This window comes from Rhinopithecus bieti, unplaced genomic scaffold, assembly GCF_001698545.2.
Source record: "Rhinopithecus bieti isolate Rb0 unplaced genomic scaffold, ASM169854v2 scaffold_81617, whole genome shotgun sequence".
Classification (NCBI taxonomy): domain Eukaryota; kingdom Metazoa; phylum Chordata; class Mammalia; order Primates; family Cercopithecidae; genus Rhinopithecus; species Rhinopithecus bieti.
In genome coordinates this window covers 84,703-104,137 of record NW_016841754.1, presented here as the reverse complement: position 1 = coordinate 104,137, position 19,435 = coordinate 84,703, and the positions used below count along the sequence as shown (strand labels likewise).

General features: G+C 37.0%; 1 protein-coding gene across 1 annotated transcript in view; it reads left to right on the top strand.

Annotated features, from left to right (window-relative positions):
• The window catches only part of ARL6IP6 (ARF like GTPase 6 interacting protein 6), a 45,655-nt gene extending 31,011 nt beyond the window's left edge, over positions 1–14,644 (top strand). Inside the window, exon 4 of the mRNA XM_017866071.1 lies at positions 13,493–14,644. Within this exon, the coding sequence (XP_017721560.1) occupies positions 13,493–13,586 (94 nt within the window). The 3' untranslated portion in view covers positions 13,587–14,644. The remainder of the gene's footprint in view (positions 1–13,492) is intronic.
• Positions 14,645–19,435: the final 4,791 nt, after the last annotated feature.

The following is a 19,435-nucleotide window of genomic DNA, read 5'->3' as shown; positions in this document are numbered from 1 at the left end:
TAAAGACAGGTTCTCACTTTGTTGCCCAGGCTAGATTGCAGTGGCATGATCTTGGCTGACTGCAACCTTTGCTTCCTGGGCTGAAGCAATCCTCCCACCTCAGACTCCTGAGTAGCCGGGACCACAGACATGCGCTACTACATCTGGCTAATTTTTGTATTGTATTTTTTATAGAGACGGGGTTTCGCCATGTTGCCCAAGCTGGTCTCAAACTCCTGGGTTCAAGTGATCCACTTTCTTCAGCCTCCCAAAGTGCTGGGATTACAGGCATGAGCCACCTTGCCAGGCTGCTCTTGCTTGTGCTATTTACAGTGTTATTAAATGAGTAGCTGAAAAGGCACAAGTATCCATATGCCCAGAGCAATACTGATAAGAAATACTTGAGAGACAGTGCTTGCCAGTTTTGTACTTGGAACCCTTTTTGTTTGTTTAATAACCTATAAATTACCAGAGGCAGCTTGATACAATTAAAAGGGTATTGAAGTCAGGAGACGTAGCTTCCAAATCCAGCCCTACCTTAGCAGAAGGACATTTGAGCAAGTCAGTTAGTGTATCCAAGCTATAACTTCCTCATCTCTAAAATGGAGTAAAAACAATGGTACCCCATAGGCAATAAGTGTAAGTTTACTAAAGCAACAGATATGTCTGATGATAAAGCAGATAGAGTGTCAGAGGTTTTCTTTTCTTAAGGTTTTTTGAGCTAGAAGTGTGACCATGGACTACCACAAGTTGCCAGTTATCTTTTCTTGGATAATCGTTATTTATCCTGAGATTTTTTTTTTTTTTTTTTTTTTTTGAGACAGGGTCTTGCTTTGTTGCCCTAGGCTGAAGTGCAGAGTGGCACAATGATGGCTTACTGTAGCCTCAACTGCCTGGGCTCAAGCAACCCTGCTGCCTCCATCTCCCAAGTAGCTAGGACTACAGGCGAGTGCTGCTATGCCTGGCTGAGTTTTTTATTTTTATATTTATTTTGTAGAGAAAGGGTCTCACTAAGTTGTCCAGGCCAGTCTTGGAACTCCTGAGCTCAAGCAATCCTCCTGCCCTAGTCTCCCAAGGCACTGGGATTACAGGCGTGAGCCACCACGGCCAGCCAAGAAGTACTTGTTAATATTATCTCATTTAGTTTTTGTAAGAACACTAATGAAAGGAATTATTGTCTTCATTTTAAAGATTGAGAATTAGATTTTCTGGTAGGTTAAAATAGTCCTGTGAATAGTACAGCCATGACTAAACTCCAGTGAGGAGAGAGCTAGCTTTCCAGGTCTTTCATTCTGATCATATTAAACTGTTGACCTTCCTGTACTCTCCATTGTCGCTTGCTTCTGGGCATACTGTTAGGTGTTTAGAACACTAAATCCCTCATATTCAATTTTAGTTCAGGTATTAGCTCTTCTTTGAAATTTTTTCTCCTCTTCTACAAGCTGAATGGCTCTTTTATGTTCCAGTAATACTGCCTGCAAAACTTAGTCTACTATGTCACTAGATTCTGTTATCTTCTAAGGCAATACTGACTCCTACTCCTTTCTTTTTTTTTTTATTTTTATTTTTTGTTGTTGGTTTGAGATAGTCTCACTCTGTCACCCAGGCTGGAGTGCAGTGGCATGATCTTGGCTCACTGCAACTTCTGCCTCCCCCAGGGTTCAAGCACTTCTCCTGACTCAGCCTCCAGAGGAGCTAGGATTACAGGCCACCACACCCAGCTAAGTTTTTGTTTTGTTTTGTTTTGTTTTGTTTTGTTTTTTTGAGACGGAGTCTCGCTCTGTCGCCCAGGCTGGAGTGCAGTGGCCGGATCTCGGCTCACTGCAAGCTCCGCCTCCCGGGTTTACGCCATTCTCCTGCCTCAGCCTCCTGAGTAGCTGGGACTACAGGCGCCCACCACCTCGCCCGGCTAGTTTTTTTGTATTTTTTAGTAGAGACGGAGTTTCACCATGTTAGCCAGGATGGAGTCAATCTCCCGACCTTGTGATCCACCCGTCTCGGCCTCCCAAAGTGCTGGGATTACAGGCTTGAGCCACCGCGCCCGGCCAGTTTTTGTATTTTCAGTCGAGTTGGAGTTTCACCATGTTGACCAGGCTGGTCTCAAACTCCTGGCCTCAAGTGATCCACCCACCTTGGCCCCCGAAAGTGCTGGGATTGCAGGCGTGAGCCACCATGCCTGGCCAAAATTTTTTTTGTAGAAACAAAATCTCCCTATATGCTCAGGATGGTCTGGAACCCCTGACCTCAAGCCATCCTCCTGCCTCAGCCTTCCAAAGTGTTGGGATTACTGGCATGAGCCACCACATCCAGCCCTACTCATTTCTGTATCTCCCATATGTAATTTAATACCTGATACCGAGTATTCTGTAAATCTTGGTGAATGAAAAGGGAATTGAGGAAGTTATAAAGAACTTTAGAGTAAAAAGTAAGAGGCAAAGTCATGTGTGTTGTTATTTCCTTAATGAGAGACATAGCAAAGAGGTGAAATTAGGGAAGCATTCTCTTTAAAATTCTAACCCCGATTTCTTAAATAACAATGGTCAAGTTTGTTGAAATACACACAACTTTGTCTGCTCTTCAGCAATTTCTAACAAGTAATTTTTAGGACAAAAGGATACAATAAAGTTAATGTAGTTTTATGTTTCTAAAAGGAAATGCTTTTAAGTTAGTAAAATATAGTGTTGCTTGTTTTGTTTGTTTGTTTTCAAGCTTCAGGTTTAGTGTTAAGATCTTTTGATTCCAGATAAAGAACTAACTGGTAGTTACTCCAAACAAAGCTTATATACAGCTTAAAAACTTTCAGGAGTTAGAGATTCCTGGGCTAGGGACAGAATGAGAAATGAAAGGCAGCTCAGATGTGTGAAAAGGGAATAGATTAGTACCATCTTGCTCATCCCTTCTCCCTCTGAGCCAGTCAGACACGGAAACGAATAGCCAGTTGGGTCTATATATGAGCCTTTAACATAACTTCTTATTCTGGCAAGCACAGAGAGCTTTCTGCTTAAAGCAGTATCAGCTGGAAATGAAGTTATTATTTTAAATTACAAGAGTTCTGTCATAAAAGCATCTCTGACATGTGGGAATACCTGCGAGGGAAAGAAAATACTGGAATAAATAGGGCATGGAACAATTATTCTAACAGAGTGGAGTCTGGTGTTTAGTACTGTGGTATAGAGATTCAGTTCAGATCAACCAAAACTAGCATAAAAACAATTAAACAACCTGAAACATGACAAGAGACCTGCTCAGTTCTGTTATTCTATCTCTTTTCTTTTAAGGTAATTTATTTGGAATTTTGGAAGTTGCTTATTCAGTGCTTTAATTTATGCTTCAAGATGTAAGAATATAGTCACTTAAATTGCCAAAGTCATTGAATTCATTTGAATCTTATATTTTAAATGTATACCATTCCTGAAAAATGAAAATAATTAAAATACAATTCTTTTATAATATATTCACTTTGCAAGTTACTATTTAATAGTAATGTAAATATATTACTAGACATATTTCCAGAGAACAAAATCTAGATATAAATAATGGAAGTCTGGGTTCTCCAGTGAATTACAAAAGGAAAAGTTGTTATGTAGGAAGAGGATAATATCAAGCAGAAACACACACACACACACACACACACACACGAGAGAGAGAGACAGACCTATAATTCTCCCATTTCTTTCTTCCATCTACTTCCTGGGTTTGCCTTTATACTACTATTGTTTGTGTTTTTGTTTTGGTTTTAAAGCAAGTTTAGGTTTAGGTGTTTTACTTGGAAGGGAGAATCTAAGTTGATGGTCAGGAGAATTTTTAAAAATCTGTTCTGCAGCTAAGTTTCTTTCCTATATAGCTAAGATGTATTGATCATTTACTATGTGCCAGACACCTGGTATTCACAACAGCTTTATAAGGGTAGATTCTATTTTTGTTTCCATTGTGTGGAGAAGGAAATTGAAGGTCAAAGAGGTCAAACAATGTTGCTCTCTTCATACCCCTTGTAAGAGGCAAGGCTGGCACTCAGACCCGTGTTTATCTAATCATAGAGCTTGAACTCTTAACCACTATCAGGGACCGCATAATTGTAGAATTTTTTATTATTGAAAGGAATTCTCTAGAATCAGAAAAAGATCATACCTTCTATATAGCCTATCTTTCAGGATTTGGAAGTAGATCTGTTGTAATGAGCCTTTCTTTGTAACTACATCTCCACTGGCATTTTAGACTTATTGAATAATATTTTTTATTTATTTTCATTTTTATTTCAGAAATGTTTTGCAGTATAAAAGAACTTTATCTCAGCGTAATAAAATCCACATTTAGGAACCCTAACTTTTACTTGAAGAAACATTCTGGTTTTGCCATTGAGTACTCTATTTATTTTGCTACTTATTCTTTCATATGGTCAAATGAACAGTCACGTCTTACAGTGTTGAAGTAGCAGGTTAAATTATATCCATTAATTTTCATCATAGATAGGTTTCCTTAATTGACTCTCTGGGACTAAAATACTTATGTAGTTATATCCTCTGCATCATTGTTCTAGTTTTAAGTACAGGTAATGTTGACCAATAATCTGTTTTAATAGGTAAAAAACTGTACATAATCTCTTTGAGGTGTTTTTTAGGATTATTTCTTGCTACGTGGAATACTTACAGAAATGTAGAACTAAGACCGGGCACAGTGGCTCACACCTGTATCCCAGCACTTTGGGAGTGCTGGGTGGATCACCTGAGGTTAGGAGTTCCAGACCAGGCTGGCCAACATGGTGAAACTCCATCTCTACTAAAAATACAAAAATTAGCTGGGCATGGTGGCACCTGCGCTTGTGATCCCAGCTACTTGGGAGGCTGAGGCACGAGAATTGTTTGAACCTGAAAGGCAGAGGTTGCAGTGAGCCAAGATCACACTGCTGCACTCCAGACCAGGTGACAGAGCAAGACTATCAAAAAAGAAAAAAAGAAAGAGAGAGAAAGAGAAAGGGAAGGAGGAAGGAAGGAAATAGAAGTGACCTTAGATTCATCTGATCCAGTTTTTCTCCTGATAAGCATGAAATCTTAAGTTGGAATTCCACTTCTGGTTCTTTTATTTTCCCTTTACATAATGATACCTCTTTTGTCTGTCAATCCATTGCTGTACCTTTTAAAACCTGGGTTGAAACTTGTATCATTAAGGAAACTTAGCCTTGTTAATAATATTGTTTGCTCTGGCTCGTTTACATTTTATATCCAGTTAACACAAAAGCATTTTAAGCAAAGGAATGTTTTAGGAAAATTCAGTGTATTTAAGTATATGGAGAGAATGTCAGCACCTTAGAATTTGTGAATTTGTTTTAACCTGTCACATTTGTATATGCAAATAATAATTGTAGTAACATCTCCACAAATAGTCATGCCATTTTCAAAAAATATATAAGCCTTGTAAATTTTGAAGTAAAATGAAAGGTCTTCAAAGTGCAACGTTTCTATTATGTTGCCATGAAACCATGGGATTTGTTTTTCTTGTTTTTATCTTTTACTTCATTCAGTAATACAATCTTATCCACTACCCACTTTGGAAGTTTGGCAGTATTAATAATAAATAATGCTATCGTTTTACTTGAATGGAAATTTTTTAATTTTTATCTGATCAATTTTCCCATGTTTGACTTTTTTTTTATTTTTAGTTGACACATAATAATCATATTCATTAGTGGAATACAGAATGAATGATAGCTTGATACAATGTATAATGATCAAATCAGGCTAATTAACATATCTGTCACTGAAAACATTTATCGTTTCTTTGTGTTGTGAGCATTCAAAATCTTCTCTTAAAGCTTTTTCAAAATATGCAGTAAGCTATTGTTAACCATATTTACTCTAAAGTGCTATAGAACAGTAGAAGTCATTCCTCCTATCTGATCGTAATTTTGTATCCATTAACTAACCTCCTGCTATCCTCCCCCACCCCACCCACTGCTGTTTCTTCCCCTGCTACCCCACCACCCTTCTCAACCTCTAATAACCACAATTCTACTTTGTACTTCTATGAGCTCGTTTTTTTTTTTAAGCTTCCACATGTGAGTGAAAACTTCTGATATTTATCTTCTTATGCCTGACTTATTTCACTTAATGTCCCCCAGACTCATCCATGTTGCCAGGAATTATAGTATTTCATTCTTTGTAATGGCTGAATAGTATTCTGTTGTGTGTATGTACCACATTTTCTTTATCCATTCATCCGTTGATGGACACTTAGATTGAGTCCATATCTTGACTATTGTGAATGGTGCTGTAGTAAACGTGGGGTACACGTATCTCTTCAATATACTGATTGTCATTCCTTTGGATAAATACCCAGTAGTGGAATTGCTGGATTATAGGGTAGTTCCATTTTTAGATTTTTTAGAAACTTCATACTGTTTTCCATAATGGCTATATTAATTTATATTCCCATCACCATGTTAGACTGTCACACAGGATTTCAGAAATTATAGTCATTTTGCTTTATTGATCTAAATTACATAATAAAGGTAAGTTGCTTCTCCTGATCAGGCTTATTCTTCTGGGATTAGGTACTTTCCTTTCCCTTATGTTTCTCTTCATGAAATTGAAGAAGAACCAATGAACAAAAATTACATATTCTCCATTCAGTCTTTTCAAACCCTTCTACCCTTCTGTTACCATAACAGTGTTTTCCTGCTTCAGAGTATGGAAATAAAAGGTCATGACTTGCAATAAGAAGAACCATTTTGAAATCCATAGTAGACTCCATGATGAAACTGAACAAAACTGAAACCAAGCCTGGGCAACATAGCAAAACCATATCTCTACAAAAAATTAGCCAGGTTTGGTGGCGCATGCCTGTAGTGCCAGGGTTACTTGAAGGAAAGCCTTGAGTGAGTTGTCCAGGTGCTTGGCGTTTTGAACAAAGAAAAGAACAAAACCCTCAAAGTAACAAAGGAACAAAATACATAAATGAAGCAGCAACAGCAGGGATTTGTTAAAGCGAGAAAGCGCTCCATAGGGTGGAATTGGGCCGGAGTAAGCGGCTCAAGGGTCTGGTTACAAAGTTCTCTGGGTTTTAAGTACTGCTTTTGAGGTCCCTATTGGCTGCCCCTCATCTGGATGAAGGATTTGGTCTTTTGCTATTTAAAGGCTGAGGTGAATTGGCATCCTATGCAGGACGTTTGCCCTTTCCATCTGAGATGTAGTGGAAGTGGGAAGGTTGTAGGGAGAATAATAGTCTTTGATCCTTTGTTACTCTGGCGTGGGGAGATGGGGTTTTTCCTTTCGGTTTAGCTTTAAGAAGTGTGCATTAATTGGCTTTAGGGTCCCTGTCCTGGACCCAGGTGTTTTCCCTTTGACTGAACTTGAGGAAATTATCAGAAATTGGTCTTAGATTCCCTGCCCCCAGAACTTGGTGTTTCTCTTTTAGGAAGTTAGCACAGACTGGCCTCAGATTCCCTGCCCCCAGACCCTATTCTCCTGCCTCACCAGTCACTTGGGAGGCTGAAGTGGGAGGATCACCAGAGCCCCTAGAGTGGAGGCTGCAATGAGCCATGATCATGCCTCTGCAGTCCCGCCTGGGTAATAGAGTGAGACCCTGTCTCAAAAAGAAAAAAAAGCAGAAGACTGAAAGGAAGCCACCATTCTTTTTATTCCATGTAGATATGACAGCTCTTTTGAAAATAAGCTGAATCTTGATTATTTCTATACTGCTAAATAAAAAACTGATTCTTAGGAGTAAGGAGGAAGGAACCTGTAAAGAAATAATTGTAGGTTTTGTTCCTCTGACTTAAAAATGCCTTATTGGTAAAACATCTCATCACCACCACCCACATACATACACTCAGAAATGTATATCTGTTTTTAGATCCTGTAGTCTGTAGTCTATTCAAATGTCTTTTTTATTTCTGCATCAGTTTGCTTCTTTTAAAACTACTTTGATTTTAGGTTATGATTTGAATTTTAAAATATGTATTCTTTTTGCACGTTTATTGTATCGGTTGAACTGAGTATCAAAATGTCAATTTCCTTTTTTTTTTTAAATTTAAGTTCTAGGGCACATGTGCACAATGTGCAGGTTTGTTACAAATGTATACATGTGCCATGTTGGTGTGCTGCACCCATTAACTCGTCATTTACATCAGGAATATCTCCTAATGCTATCCCTCCCCCTTCCGCCCACCCCACGACAGGCCCTGGTGTGTGATGTTCTCCTTCCTGTGTCCAAGTGTTCTCATTGTTCAATTTCCACCTGTGAGTGAGAACACAAAATGTCAATTTTCTACCAAGGAAAATCCTATTGAACTACTACTGAGATCTCATTGAATGTATAGGTGTTTATTTAAAAAAGAAAGAAAGAAATTGACACCTTTACAGTGCTGAGTATTCCCACGTTATGATAGATACCTCACTTCATTCAGGTCCTTTCTTTTTTTTTTTTTTTTTTTTTTTTTTTTTTTCCTAGACAGAGTCTCGCTCTGTCGCCCAAGCTGGAGTGCAGTGACTCGATCTTGGCTCACTGTAAGCTCCACCTCCTGGGTTCACACCATTCTCCTGCCTCAGCCTCCTGAGTAGCTGGGACTACAGGCGCCCGCCACCATGCCTGGCTAATTGTTTGTATTTTTAGTAGATACAGGGTTTCACTGTGTTAACCAGGATGGTCTAGATCTCCTGACCTTGTGATCTGCCTGCCTCGGCCTCCCAAAGTGCTAGGATTACAGGCGTGAGCCACTGCGCCTGGCCCAGGTTCTCTTTTAATGTCTGACGGTAAAATGTTTTTTTTTCATTGAGATATAATTTACATAGGATAAAACTTTACTCTTTTAAAATGATTCATTTAAAACTATAAAAAAATAGTTTTTAATATTTTCACTAAAAACTACTGAATAACAATATTCAGCAACCATCACTGCTATCTAATTCTAGAACATTTCTGTCACTCCAAATTGAAAACCCCATACCCATTAGCAATCACTCCACCATTTCCCCCTCCCTCTATCCCCTGGAAACCCATAGTCTACTTTTTGTCTATGGATTTGCCTATTCTGGACATTTCATATAAATGGAATCATACAGATTTTTTTTTTTAATGTAGTCTTTTTTGTTTACTCCTTTCACTTAGCATACTGTTTTCAAGGTTCAACCATATTGTGGCATATGTCAGTACTTCATTCCTTTTTAAGGCTGAATTATTTTCCATATGGATATACCATTTTTTTAATGCATTCATCAGTTGATAGACATTTGGGTAGTTCTACTTTTTGACTATTAGGAATAATGTTGCTATGAACACTGAGGTACAAGTTTTTGTGTGAACTTCTTTTCAGTTTTCTTGCATGTATACCTAGAGTGTAATTGTTGGGTCATATGTTGGGTTTAAGAAACCTCCAAACTGTTTCCTACAGCAGCTGTATCATTTTACATTCCCACCAGCGATGTATAAGACTTCTGATTTCCCCACATCCTCACCAACACTTGTTTTCTTTTTCTTTTTCTAAATTATAACCATCCAAGTAGTGAGTGTGATGCGTAGTATCTCTTGTGGTTTTGATTTCCATTTCCATATAACTAGTGATGTTGAGCATCATCAGCTTTTCATGTCCTTGTTGGCTATTTGTATATATATCTTCTTTGGATAATTGTCTATTCAAATCCTTTTAAAATCCTTTCAAAAGTTTGAATTTAAAATTCAAATCCTTTTAAAATTTGACTATTTGTCTTTTAGTTTTACTTATAAGAGTTATTTTATATCTTAGATAGTAGACCCTATCAGATACATGATTTGCAAATATTTACCTCCATTTTGTGGGTTTTCACTTAGTGATGTCCTTGGAAACACAAAGGTTTTTAATTAGATGATGTCTAATTTATGTTTTTTCTTTAGTTTCTTGTGCTTTTGTTGTCATATCTAAGAATCTGTTGCTTAATTCAAGGTCATGAAGATTTATACCTATGTTTCCTTCTAAGAGTTTTATAGTCTTAGTTCTTGTGTTTAGGTCTTTGGTCCATTTTGAGTATATTTTGTATATTGTGTAAGGTAGAGGACCAAATTCATTCTTTTGTGTTCAGTTGTCCTGTAACACAAAAAATACACGTTAATTTGAGATGAATTATAGAGCTAAATATCAAAAGAAGAAAAGTAAAACCTTATTAAGATACCAAGTATCTTCATAACCTTGGAGTAGTCAAAATTTTAATGAAAAAGCCACCAAAAAAGCACTAGCCATTTTTTAAAATATTAACTGGACTTTATTCAAATTAAGAACTTCAGTTTATCAAAAGATCTTATTAAGAGAGTAAAAAAAGACACACCATAAACATTATTCACAACATATATCTTTAACAAAAGATTTGTATCTAGAATATGTAAAGAACTCTGTAAACCAATAGAAAAAATGAGAAAAAGTTTTGAACACAAACATCAAAAAAGAGGCTTTCTGAATGGTCAGTAAGTACATTAGTCATCAGAAAAATAAATATTGAAACCACTACAACATACTCTGCAGACCCACTAAAATGGTTAAAATTTAAAACACTGATAATACGAAGTGTTCATGATGATGTGGAACAACTTAAATTCATACATTGCTAGTGGAAGTGTAAATTGGTACAACTATTTGGGGAAAATGTTTCATGCTTTCTACTAAAGCCTAATTTATATCTACCTTATAACTCAGCAGTTTTACTCCTAGGATCTATCCAAGAGAAATAAGTGTAGATGCCCACCACCCACCGAAAACATGTTCACAGTGTCTCTATATATAGGAGCCCCAAACTGGAAACGCCCATCAGTAGTAAAATCGGTAAATACATGTTGCTATATACTGCAGTAAAAAAGAACAAACTAATACTACGTACAACATGGATGAATCTCACAAAGACAGTACTGTGTGAAGGAAGCCAGACACAGAAAAATATATATTGTATGATGCCGTGTAGATGTAGTTTCAAGAGCAAGTGAAACTAATCGTGGTGACAGCCCTCAGTTTTGCAGTTACCTCAAGATCTGCAGGAGATTAAGTTGAATATTTAAAAGGGAGCTTTTTGCGGTGCCAGAAATGTTCTCTATCTTTATGTGGTTGGTGAGTACATGAGAGTCTACCACAGTAAAAATTCATTGAATTGTATACAAATGTTAGACATTTGCATTTTACTAGTATGCTTTAATTTAAAAAATGAAATGCATGTATAGATATAGATTGGATGAGGTAGACATTGTATTTAATTATCATTTATTGAAGATATTAAACTCATTAATTAAAGATAATATTTTCATATTACTTGAGTCTCTTTTAAACAAGTCCTCTATAGAGTTTTGACAAAGGAGAACCATAATTTCTTCAGTCTTTATTAACAGACTTTAAAGATCACAAATTAGAGTCACAAGAGAGAAAGCCTGCAGGGACTGTCTGTGTCTTCCTCCAAAGAGGAAAATCATGGTGAATATTTTGAAAAGAAGCTTTAAATTAAGTGATTTTTCAAAGATTTAAGTCCTTTGCCTAGCAGTAGTCTATGACAATTGCTACAGTGTTCCCAGTGGGAATATGGTACATTTGAGATGACAGGAAAACTAGGAACCACTATTCCCAAGCATTTTTTCATTGCCATTAAAATGCATTGCTTTGCCTGCTTAGTAAGGAAGTCACTGAACATTTGAGCATATACATCTCAGTGAAATTCAATTATACCAACATCGTAGTTGTCGGCTTAGTAAACTGACCTTTAAAGTTTTTTCTATTTTTATGGGATTGTGAGGATCACAAAGTACTAAAATAGAACAATTAACTCTGGGAACCTTTTGATGATTAACTTTATCTGGTGAGTACAGTCATCCCCCTTTATCTGTGAAGAATTGGTTCCAGGATTCCACACAGGTATCAACATCTGAGGATACTCAAAGTCTCATACAAAATGGCTTAGTATTTGCATATAACCTAAGCCTATCCTCTCATATACTTTAAAACAGCTCTGGATTATTTGTAATATACGTAATACAATGTAAATGTTTTATAAATAGTTGTTGTATTGTTCAGGGTTTGACAAGGGAAAAAAGTCTATACGTGTTCTGTACTGATGCATTTTTTTTCCCTAATATATTCTACCTGCTTGGTTCATTTTGTGGATATAGAACCCACTGACATGGAAGACCGAACTGTATTAATTTAAAAGTTTTTTGGATCATCACTAAATATTTTATGATGAATGATAATGCTGATTGTTCAATTTTATGATTAGGTTTCTGTTCACTAGTCATCAGTATATATTTGAGGACTTTCTTTTTTAAAGGGACAAAGCATTTATTATAACTTTTACGACGTAGATAGGTAATATAGCTAGGTAGATTAACCCTTAACAGCACATGAGAAGCATCTTAGACTAGCCCTAGTTAGGTAAAGAAAAGTTGAGTCAAAAGAGTAAATAATAACTCCTTTGGAACAGAGCAGGGGACCATCAGGAAGCATCAGGGTCTGTGTGGCTTCAGTTGAATGCAAAGGGCTGTCCTTTGAAGAATGTACCTTCAGTCTCTGTCACAGATACTGTGCGACTGGAATCACTGTGAGGTGCTCTTCAAGTGTTAATTCAGTTAATTCAGTGCTTCTCTGGCTTTGGCTACTCCTTAGGAGAAGAGGACAGGATATGGGTATTATGACCCTCTCAGTCCGGGGCCCTTACTGCTTTTGTCTTTTGGCTTTTACTTCTGCTAGTACATCTTCCTGTATGTCCTCAATTTGTTATGCTCCAGAAGGGAGAGTATTCTGTTCTGCCTTCTAGAGAGTCCCATCGGGATACTACCTTCTTTTCTTTTTAGTATGTCTCATTTTTATTAAGATAAGCAAATAGTATTATTGCAATACAGTTAGTGGGAAAAACTGTTGTAAGATTGTTACAAGATAAAGGAAACAAATGTCAGGGCATATCATGCACATAAAAGTATTAAACTCGTCGGCACTCCTAGCAATCATAAAAGAGAGGTGTCTTTGCTGATTCTTAAGAACTCATTGAAAACCACTTCAGTTAAGTAACCTGTTAGATTTATAGCTGAAATATCTGTAAATGACATAGGGAGTTCCTTCATATAACCTAAAAGTGGTGCAAACAGAACAAATACGTGAAATAATATGTATTTTAAGTTAAAGTAAGAACAGATAGCAGGGAAACACACTGCTAATTAATGAAAGAACTGTTTGTAAAATAACAAAACTTATACCTTAGAATTAGGTTATGGCTACACACAGTGACAATGAAAGACAGTAAAGAAATAAATAGGGATGAAACTCAGCATTACTCATCAGTAATGAAATCGAAACAACTATATTTGTTAACCAGTACAGTTTTGACATAGAACTTAATAAGAGCTATCCACTATTTATCCTGCAGATGTCCAATATTCTTTCTTTAAGTTTTGTATTCATATGTGAACATTTGGGAAATACACTCCAAGGTCATAAGTATTTTTGATGAAAACTTTTGGTGTCTTTTTTATACCACATTACATTTTTCCTTTTTTGATTTGTGTTTTTCTTTTTTTCTAGGAAACTGACTGGACATTCTTTCCACATGGGCTATAGCATGGCGATTTTGAATGGCATCGTAGCTGCTCTTACTGTAGCATGGTGCCTCATGTAAACCCACACTGGAGCAATATTGTTGGCAAAACTTAATCATGATTGTTTTGTAATAACAAGAAGGAGCATCATTGTCTACTCAGAAGACTGAGAAACCTGCTGTTCATTATGTAGTTCAGATATTTATCACAATCATCATCATTATGGAAGACCTTTTAAAGCATTGTTTTAGAATGTCTGAGTATTAAGATACAGATTAATTGGGAACATCTGAGTATTAAGTACTTTCTTCAGAGTATAAGATGTTTACCTCATCTTTTTACTTTTGTGTGTGTAGTTCTTTCAAGTTGTAGAAAACATTTTAATGTAATTTAAACTCAAAAACTTGAATACAGGACAATGCTTGCCTTTTCATGTATGTACTACATTTTTTGCTAAGAAATACTGATATTTCTGTTTAGTTAAGGTAGAAATACTTCTTATTTATACATTTAGGAAAGCAAATAATGCCTACTACTCCGACTTTCATAGAAGCTACTTTTAAATCAGAATATTTAATTTTTGATATTCATATAATTAATAGAAGTTGCATTTATATTTTTATGGGGCATAGTTCCTTATGTGTTTTTTAATGTATTTTCATACTACACATTGAATCTGTATGTTTTAAAAATTATTACATGTAGACAACTGTAAATAATATTTTTTTAGCTAGTGCAAACCGAGTACCTGCCATTTTACTAATTTTCTTTAAAAAAAGCAAAAAAGCACATTGACCTAAGTTTAAAATTAAATAAGTTTATTTTAGCAAACAATGCCTGAAAACAGGTAAATTATTTAAGTCATTAAAATATTGAGAAATTTGAAATTTTACTATTTCTGTTTCCACAATTCCAAATATTTATCTTGGTGTATATATTGTTCTTTAACAGAACTTGCATTATTTTGTTTTAATAAATATAAACATGAAATTTTATATGTGAGAATGATTGAACTAGTTTGTTCTTAATCTCAAAAGTTTAGTTACCAAAGTAGAAGAGGTATTTTGATACTAGATATTAAAAACTACATATAGTTCATATAATTTTATAATTTTCCTCTTTAAATGCGCTTCTGTAATTGTGATATTTTGTTTTCTAAGTAATGAAGCCTTAATTTTTCCCCTCTGTTACTAAACACTTTTGATGTTTAGAAAGTTACCTCAATTTTAGAAAGATGGGCTATTTCTAAAGCTGTTTTCCCTGGTCATAGGAAAACTTACAATAAGAAAGCATTATGTAGTCAGACTGCTTATTCAGGCTAAGTGGGAAATGAATTTGTGCAGTGTGTTCCCTTATTATCTACTGAATGTTGTTACTGACTAAACAAGATTTCTAAAAGTCTAACATTTCTTTTACTATTCAAAACTCTTTGGTTGCAAATGACTAATACTGCTCCAATTTAAATTATCTGAAGTGTGTGTGTGTGTGTGTGTGTGTGGGTATCTAAATATCAATCCCATGGCTTAAGTATTCCTACCAGAGTGGTGGTTGCAGTGAATCTATTTTCACTCCCTGCCTTCCTTCCTGCACCCTTAAACTCCTCACCCTTTGACTCCAAAGGGCCCTTTCATTGCAAAGATGTATACAAGTAATTTATCTTCTCTCCATCCCTCTGTATTCCCACCCACCACCAATGTGAGTGGCTCCCTCCAGATTCTTTGTGTCTAATAACTAAGAAAGTTATTAACAGTAGACCCCAGAGATACATAGACCCTAGACAGTCATGTGCCATATAACAGCGTTTTGGTCACAACAAACTGTACTTATGACAGTGAATTCCCCAGTAAGATTATAATACTGCATTTTATTACTACACCTTTTCTCTGTTTAGATACACAAATATTTACCATTGTGTTACAGTTGCCTGCAATTTTCAGTACAGTAACATGCAGTACAGGCTTCTAGTCTAGGAACAATAAGCTATACCATATAGCCTAGGTGTCTAGTAGGCTATATCATCCAGGTTTGTGTAAGTACACTCTGATGTTCACACAATGATGAAATTGCCTAATGACACTTATTTCAGAATATATCCCTGTCATTAAGCCAAACATGACTATATATACCTACAAAATATGTATTAATATAGATACATATAGAGAGATATGTATCTGTAAGATATTTTTGTGGAATCCTATTTCTTCTGGACTGTTACTCCCCTTTTTTGGGAAATGACCCTCCTCTCTCCAGTCTGACATAGGGTCCAAATATAAATCATCCAGAATGATGAGGCAAGGATAGTTACCTGACTCTGGCTGAGCTAATCCTAATCTCATTTTGCCTGGCTACAATGAATAGAATAGAGAAATGACTTAAATGAAGTAAGTCTCTTCCCAGGATTTTTCAACTTGAAATTAAGATGTGACGAAGCTGGGAAAATACAAGCCCAGGAAATGCTGGTAGCTGTAGTTCAGCCAGGTTCAGTGGGAAAGAATAAGGCTAATAGGGATATTGCTAATGGCATTACCCTGGTCCCTGATGCCCGGTGGCAATCCTGCCATTCTTGATACATGAATCAATAAATTTCTCTCTTTTGGCCTTTGCGATTAACATTGGCTTTTGTCATTTGCAACAAAACAAGTCAAAATGAGCTTATCTAGCAGCTGGAATCCATCTCTATTATGAAACTGACTCAGGTGATCTCATCTCTTTATGTGTAGCTTACAGCATTCCATTTAATTACTTGTGAAAGATACACAGGATGTAAATATTCTTGTGGCTAGTGATTAGTCTCAGGGACTTGAAAAGACGTTTTAGAATAAATTAAACTAGTTATTATTATTATTATTTTTTTGACTATTACAAAAGTTTATTTAACAAAAGTCTAATATGAAAATGTATATGACCTAATTTTACATCATAGTAAAACAGGCCCTATGGAGAGAGGACATGGGTTTCTCTGCTGAACAGCCATTATTTATACTCGTTCCAAGGCTTCTAACTCATTCCCCAAGATATGACGCCATAAAGAGGGAGAGGTAGAGAAGATGGTGGGGTGGGAATGGGGCAGCAGAGATAGAAAGGCAGCAGCAGCCGGGAAAGCCTTTGAAAATGTGGGTCCTTGGCCGAGCTCAGTGGCTCAAGCCTGTAATCCCAGCACTTTGGGAGGCTGAGACGGGCGGATCACGAGGTCAGGAGATCGAGACCATCCTGGCCAACACAGTGAAACCCCGTCTCTACTAAAAAATACAAAAAAACTAGCCGGGCGAGGTGGCGGGCGCCTGTAGTCCCAGCTACTCTGGAGGCTGAGGCAGGAGAATGGCGTAAACCCGGGAGGCAGAGCTTGCAGTGAGCTGAGATCCGGCCACTGCACTCCAGCCCGGGCGACAGAGCAAGACTCCGTCTCGAAAAAAATAAAATAAATAAATAAATAAATAAATAAATAAATAAATAAATAAATAAAATAAAGGAAAAAAAAGAAAATGTGGGTCCATCTGAAGACTACCCTGCCATCCTAGCATTTTATGCTCCCATTAAGCATTGGCTTGACTGAGACTACCATCTACAGTATAGGTTATGCTGTCCACCTGCTTATTTAGAGCCTCTTTCACAATGAAGGCTTTGTTGTAAGCATTCACATAGCTCAGAAATATTCTCAATTCTGGGTCCATTTAAAGAGATCCATCTATATATCTCTTCCCAACCTTTCTTAAATTGGCACCAGTCCTTTGTCAAGTCCCTGGCAATCCAGCCAAACTACTAGTTCGCTCTCCTTGAATATACATAACCCTTATTTCAAACCATATTTTTTCTAGCCAAGGAGACAACAATATGGACCGCTTGAAATTCATATTGAACTCCCTAGGAAAATTTTCTTTTTCACTGCACGTTGCTGCCACCTATGAATGGGGGTTTATGCCCCCCACCACCTCATTTTTGGCTGGTAGTAACATATTACACTGAATCATCTGTAAATTGGGCTTGAGTTTCAACATCAGTCAATTATCTATATCAAACCCTCATGAGGCCAGACTGGGGCTGAATGAAAAGAGGCTGCATGACAGTAGGAAGCAGGATGGGAATCTGATCATACAACTTGCTCAGGACTTCAGGAAAATGAAAGGATGCATCTATGTCAGTGGTTCTTAACTAAGGGCAATTTTGCCTTCCAGGAGCAAAACATAGAAATTTAGCTAATTACTTAGCAATGTTTTGAGATGTTTTTGATTGTTACAATCGGGGGATGCTACTGGCAACTAGTCAACAGGCCAGATTGCTAAAGATTCTACAGTTCCCCAGCAGAGAGGACAGTTCCCCAGGAGAGAGAATAATTCAGTCCAAAATATCAATAGTGCCAAGGTTGAAAAACCCTCATCTATGCTAATGACAAAGTGAATCAGATAACATCTGGTCCAGAATGGACAGCTGAGGTCACAGGGTTACCGGGAGTTCTAAGATGTGGTGTTTATTCTCGAAAATGCCCCAGCAGAAAGAGCTGTTTCTCAAGAGGAAAAAGTTATTAGCTAAGCAAGATTTCTCTCTGCCAGTACCCTGCGGACCTCTGCCTCGCAAAGTCTGCCAAAGACACTGGTTTTTAACTACTATGGCCTTGTATGTTATTAAAGTTCCCCGTGTAATATAGCCTCTAGCCAAAGAATTCTCACAAAAACGTACCCATAAAAAATTCTCTTCCCATCTCCATAGGCAGCCTATTTTTGTACTCAAAGGAAAATACTTCTGTAAGGTTATACACAGTGCTGTTATTGAACTGAAGCTGAAACTACATTTGGCCATTTAAAGTTCCTTATATTACTAGACAATAGGCAAAATTGGTATTCTGGTACTGATTGCAGTGATTAATAATCCATCCACCAATGGGAAATCCAGTTACTGCAATACAGTGGAAGCCAGAAGGAATATGGACAAAGGTCCGAGCTGCTTCCATGTTAGACTCTTATGTTTAGTTAGAGGAATATTACAACACTTTATATTGGCAGAGGCTCAAATCCCTTAGGAATGAAGTTTTGGTTAGCCTACTTGATTAAAAAAAACCCTATATTTATTAGATTTCTGGCTGAAAGCCAAGGGAACATGGAATAAATATTGAACAAAGTAAGTGAAATACTAGACTAGAGCCTTATCAATTTCAAAAATGAAGAACCATAATCTCTACTCATTTCCTTCCTATGGCATGTGTGTTCCTGCTTTTTTTCTTCATGTCTTCCATTATTGTATGTAGGATTTTAAACATTTGGCTATCTCTGTAACTTTATGTAGGGCATAAGGTTACAGAATATTGTGATGAAATTACTATAGAACAGGGGGCAGTGGACAATTCCTGAGATCCTGGATATGGCACTGAATACAATAGTAACCTATGAGGCTCTTGATTGTCTTCCTGTAAGGAAGGAGTCAAATGAACAAGAAATTGTTGTATGATATAAGGTGGAATAGTTTTTTGGAGGAGGAGTTCTCATGGGAAGTAGTAGTTTGTGTGTGTGTGTGTGTGTGTGTGTGTGTGTGTGTATGATGGAGTCTCACTTTGTCACCCAGGCTGGAGTGCAGTGGCATGATCTCAGTTCACTGCAACCTCCGCCTCCCAGGTTCAAGCAGTCCTCTCACCTCAGCCTCCCGAGTAGCTGGGATTACAAGTGTGTGCCACTATGCCTGGCTAATTTTTGTATTTTTAGTAGGGATGGGGTTTCACCATGTTGGCCGGGCTGGTCTCGAACTCCTGAACTCAAGTAATCTGCCCACCTCGGCTTCCCAAAGTGCTAGGATTACAGGTGGGAGTCACTGCACCTGGCCTGCAAGTTTGTGTATATTTGTATTAGGCCGTTCTCACACTACTATGAAGAAATATCTGAGACTGGGTAATTTATAAAGGAAAGACGTTTAATTGACTCATAGTTCCACAGGGCTGTGAAGG